The sequence below is a fragment of the Folsomia candida genome, unplaced genomic scaffold (assembly GCF_002217175.1).
Source record: "Folsomia candida strain VU population unplaced genomic scaffold, ASM221717v1 Fcan01_Sc085, whole genome shotgun sequence".
Taxonomy (NCBI): Eukaryota; Metazoa; Arthropoda; class Collembola; order Entomobryomorpha; family Isotomidae; genus Folsomia; species Folsomia candida.
Genome location: NW_019091277.1, coordinates 1,639 through 6,899, shown reverse-complemented (window position 1 = coordinate 6,899; position 5,261 = coordinate 1,639). Strand labels below are relative to the sequence as shown.

General features: G+C 33.8%; 1 protein-coding gene across 2 annotated transcripts; it reads left to right on the top strand.

Annotated features, from left to right (window-relative positions):
• Positions 1 to 1,835: 1,835 nt before the first annotated feature.
• LOC110862925 lies at positions 1,836 to 4,605 on the top strand. 2 transcript variants are annotated; one of them, XM_022112138.2, is made up of 5 exons: positions 1,836 to 1,983; positions 2,072 to 2,121; positions 3,706 to 3,838; positions 3,926 to 3,965; positions 4,037 to 4,605. In XM_022112138.2, exons 1-5 carry the CDS (start codon positions 1,841 to 1,843, stop codon positions 4,037 to 4,039), a joined length of 369 nt encoding a protein of 122 aa, XP_021967830.2. In that variant the 5' UTR covers positions 1,836 to 1,840; the 3' UTR covers positions 4,040 to 4,605. The 2 variants fall into 2 exon arrangements, with proteins under 2 accessions (XP_021967830.2, XP_021967829.2); XM_022112137.2 differs by having other exon boundaries at positions 3,926 to 4,605.
• The last annotated feature ends 656 nt before the right edge of the window (positions 4,606 to 5,261 follow it).

Genomic DNA, 5,261 nt, shown 5'->3' with positions numbered 1-5,261 from the left:
ATAAATCAATAAATATATAAATATAAAATAACCAAAATGTCATAAATGTATGATATTTTTTTATAAAAATTTTATATTTCCGAGCTTTCGACGGCGAACTGCTATCTTGTTCAGGAAGAGGTATTGAAATTTAAATCAAAGTAATTAAAGTACGATATGAATTATGATGCAATATGTATAATGGAGCAAATTTATTTGAATAAATACTAAATATTAACTTTGAGAAAATGGATATATTACATAGTATTTTGACTTGCGTTATACCCCATCCACTCTTAACCTCTTTGACACTACGGATTTTTTAATAAAATCTCCCTTCGCTGCGAAATGAATTTCATAATTACACCTGATAGCAACCCACTAAAAATTTCAGCCAGTTTACAATTTTTGAGTTTTGAACGAAAAACACGAAAAATCAATTTTTTAACGTTGGTTGGTATAGGGAAACTTCAAAAATTTGTGAAGAAAAATATCCTGAAAAACACTTTACCATCGGGTTTTCCACAAAACACGTAGAAATATTCATTTTTGAGTCATTTTTGTTTCAAAGTAATTTATGCATTACACACATTTGTGTTACGTCGTCAGCGGAACATAAAATACTACGCAAATCTGCATACTTTGTCGTTCAGAGGTTAATCTTCGTTTTCCCCTCTGCATGTGTTTGGGGGTGTGGCCTGTGAATGGTGAGTGTGGTGGTTTTTGTGCTGTTTGTGTGGTGGAAACTGTGATGTTAATAATGTGGACGTAGCTACTCAGACAGAAGAGGGATTAATTTAGAATCAGTCATTACTGGTTTAATTGTCAATAAATATGGCGAATAATGGTACAAGAATTGGGAATTTAGAAATTGACTCTCAAAAACAAATATAGAATTGACTGACTGACGTGACACTGTTGATTCATGGAATGGCCGATTGAGAATGAAGTAGAAGCTGAAGAGAAGTGAAGAAACTGGACAAAATGACGCCCCTCTCATATACATACATACATAGCTTATTATCATGAAATGCATATATCCATGTCTAATATACTGACAGTACTGAACAGCATGTATGCATGTATATTGAAAGAGAATATGCCCAGCGGAAAACAATTGTTATATGTGAATTAGCCCGATCAAAATTCAAATTTGTTTACGGAACAAAATATTCTGAGGTTTTTCATCCGCTAAAAAAGAGTTAAAGGAAAGCAAGAATATTTATGTATAAATGAACAAAACTTTTCATATAAGAAATCTTTATTTTATATGCAATTCTGCAGAGTTGTATTTTTGCTTAGAATTCAAGCTTAAAGAACTACTTTGTCTCACCAATAATTAAGTGAACAAATTAATGTATGGAGGAACGTAATTGGTAACAAGAATAAATTCCTCCCATTCATAACTCTTTTATTCATCATTAAGTAGTTACGTATGAATGAGAGGAAGTGCAAATTAATGCAATTGATGGAAATATTTAAATTAAATATATATCAATAACGTTTTTGTGTAAACTCTGGTCGATGACCTAATTAAATAATCCTGAGATGAATTAATGCCACGATAATTTATTCTTTATATGAGTGATGAACTCTAATTTGTTGACGGGACAAATTTATTTTCATACATTCATTACAAGATGAATTTATTAATGAGAGACTTCACTCACATAACGAATAAATTTTCGTTTGCATAAACTCATCTCAGGATTATTTGATTAGGTCCTCGACCGGAGTTTAAACAAAAAAGTTCTTGATATGCATGTAATTTATGTGCATGAATTGCATTAATTTGCACTTTCTGACTTCCTACCGTGGTCTTTATTTATTTATTATTCTTGGTTATGTATCGCTGACGGTGATGCATCTCTTCTCATTCCGTTTTGAACCAGAGGAGAGAAATTACCGAATTTTTGCAAATATGGAGCTTACAAAATGTCAAATATTATTTGCACTAGTTGTGCTTGCCACGTGTGAGAAATTTCCATCGCAACATCATGAGAGGTAATATTTCATAAATACAAATAGATCCTTTATTATGTACCTTAACAAGAGAAAATGTTAAAGCGATCAACAATATTATTTGGTTTAGGGAAAATGAAATATTGAGAAGAATCCCATTCGGGAATAAAACAGACAATGGTAAGAGATTACCGGAAATTTGGGTATGGAAATTTGGGCGTAAGGAAATATAGGTATGGGAAGTTTCGGTCTGCATAAATTTTGGTCTCGGAAATATGGAAATATTTGGGCATGAAGAATTTTAGGCATGGGAAATTTGGGTATGACAAAAAATACTTTTCAACAATTGCTCGTCGGAAAATATGGGGGTTGTTAAAAGGGCCGATTATTAAGGGGTGAAACCCCTTTATAAGATTGATATGTCCGTCCGTCCTCACGATAACGTAAGAACAATTTAATATTTTGAGTTGAAATTTGGAACGTAAATACCTTATGTGAAAAGAAAGGTCAAGTTCGAAGATGGGCACTGTAGATCATACCCTTCAAGGTCAAAAGGTCAACAAAACGGTAAACATGATACGTATGTCAATTTTAATTTAAATTTAACCCCTTCAATTGAAAAATGTGGATTTAAATTGAAAAAATCAATTTAAATTTTTTAATTTTTTAAACCACATTTACGATAAAATTTCATGCAAAAATTTCGGATTGAGTGATAGTTACGACTTGGGCCATATCAAGTCTGCAGTGTAGGTTCTTAACTCAAAAGTTCGTGTTTAACAACTAAAATAGTAATAAAACAAAAAATATGCAATAGTAATTGGGGAATTCAAGTCGACATAAAATTGTTCAAAATTTCATTCTGAATCTGACAGTTAAATTTTTATTGATTTAAATTGTAGTTAAACGAATGTTGTTTCAATCTGCCCCAAAATTTTACAAAACCCCAGGGAAGACCCACAAAAACCAGCAACCCCATTCAGCATTAGGATTTTTCCGGATATTTGACACCCCGAAAACCTCAATAACTTCAACCCACAAAAACCCGGAGATTTCCCCTCGGTTTTACCCCTTCGTTACATGCGTTTAACGGTTTATTTACGGAGTAATTACATGAACTACATCTCGGCGGTAAGAGATTGTGTTGAGACGATCGGGATTTAACTATTTTTTATCATACCCAAATTTCCCATGCCTAAAATTCTGCATGCTGAAACATACCGCTACCCATATTTCCGAAACCAAAATTTCTGCAGACCGAAATTTCCATACCCAAATGTCCGAGGCCAAAATTTCCATTCCGTACACCGTAAATCTATGTACTTATACACATCTAACAATGCGATTACGCCGGCGGTCTCGCTCCGATTTTGACGAAACCACATAGCCTTAGAAAAATAATTAAACACATTTTTCAGGATTTTTCATAATGTTCAGTTTAACCGAAATTGTGATGGAGGCGGTGAGCCAGAATTTGTATTTTAACCGTGAACTTTTTCTCGCCACGGAATTTCACAGTAAAAATTAAAATTCTCACTAACGGATTCTGTCAAAATTTCGTTTAAACTGAGCATTATGAAATATCCTGAAAAATGTGTTTAATTATTTTTCTAAGGCTATGTGGTTTCGTCAAAATCGGAACGAGACCGCTGGCGTCATCGCATTGTTAGTTAATTCCCGTGGTGATGAAAATGACTTAATTTTTGTCTACTGAAAATCGATGTAAATTCAAAACTTAAAATTTTAAATATGTAATTCTGACAGAAATCGTTCGCCGAAAGCCCTCCCACGCTTTATCTGTAATCCCGCAGAACCGAATTTTTGAAGGGGCGAGTGGAAAATTGGAGATAACGGATAACTGTGAAGGGGAAAATTACCTTATTTCCGCCTTTCCACGGTATGTATAATGTGAATATTTGTGTATATAATGAAATTTGCAGTACTTTCTTCAAATCAGAGTTTCGTTTTCATCTTTTTAAAACAGGAGAGATGACTGCGTTCAGACGTCCCCGAGTAAAATGCAGGTACGTGCATGAGATCAATTATGTTAAGCATTCGTCTACAAAATTTATTTAATACCTTCTAAATAATCTAGTAATAAACATTATCCAAAATCACAAGTATATGACTCTACCACAGTGGTTGTGATAAGTTCTACTGTGCGGTGATGGCTTGGTAATAAAGTGTTCCCAACATGGCAATGAATTTTAACTACGTGGTAAAATATTATTACCAAATTTATTACAGAGAAATCATTACCTGCATGACTTTACCGGATTATTAAAAAAGTGTACTGATAATTAAATATGTTTTGTGCATGGTGTGTAAAAAGTGATAGGATTTGTGACGTTTTCAAAATTTCCATAAAATCATAGCATGTCAGACTTAGAAATTATTTATTATGCATATTTATGTAATTCGCATTGTAAAAACTTGATGTATATACAGCAAGCTAAAAATTGCTCCGTACCTTCTTTTGCAATAAGATAAATCACGCGTTTTTCTTTTTTATGGGACACATTTCTGATTGCCTAATGCATATGTTTTTTATAAATAATTTAACGTAGATTACGAAAATAATATCCCTTTTTAGTTGTTCCGTACCGATAATGAACCATTAATTACAAAGTGGAAGAAAATTAAAAATCCATGCAAAACATTAAATCGTACCCTCTTTTTTTCAACCATTCATTTTTCCACCAACTTCAAAACAATAATTTTTAAGTTGCATTTCGAGCTTAATTTATATTTAATTTGTATTTAATTTATATTTATTTTTAATCATATCGAAACTCTCGCCACTTTTCCTAAACGTATTCACTCTCACGTATCATGAGCCGAGTAGTCAAGAGCTAAAATCCTTGCTTATCTCAAGCCCACCTCCCTTCCCGAATTTAGTCTCCTTTACCGTGAAAGATCGTAATTATACGCATATTAACGATCCTTCCGGAATTTTACCGCCGGAGTGGTTGCTGATCACGAAATTTGAGTTTAATGTCTTCGCCATTCCAAGCTTGTCTTTTGGGCCGACTTTTCTCTGGCCCGAACCTTGACGCAGGTGCACATCAACGAATTATGTATTTCGCAAGTAGGTCACGCAAACAGTGTGTTCATTCAGGTCCTACTTAAATTAAGGGTTTTTAAGGTAACACTCTCCAGCTGAAGGGGGTGCTCTTATATTCCGCACTTGCACTTGAAATTCGAAACGGCGAATGTCGTCAATGGTGTGAAAATAGAGTACGGTGGGCAGTTCCCCGCCTAGGAGAAGATCGTTGTAAGCTTTGTGGGAAAAGCGAAGACGGAAGAGCAAAGGGAAAAAT

What these genes read in the sequence shown, in the direction of transcription:
- LOC110862925 (XM_022112137.2), top strand. Translation starts at nt 1,841, where the DNA reads ATGCATCTCTTCTCATTCCGTTTTGAACCAGAGGAGAGAAATTACCGA. An exon ending in CCATCGCAACATCATGAGAG is followed by an intron (nt 1,984 to 2,071) that starts GTAATATTTCAT and finishes TATTTGGTTTAG; the next exon opens with GGAAAATGAAATATTGAGAA. An exon ending in CTTATTTCCGCCTTTCCACG is followed by an intron (nt 3,839 to 3,925) that starts GTATGTATAATG and finishes TTTTTAAAACAG; the next exon opens with GAGAGATGACTGCGTTCAGA.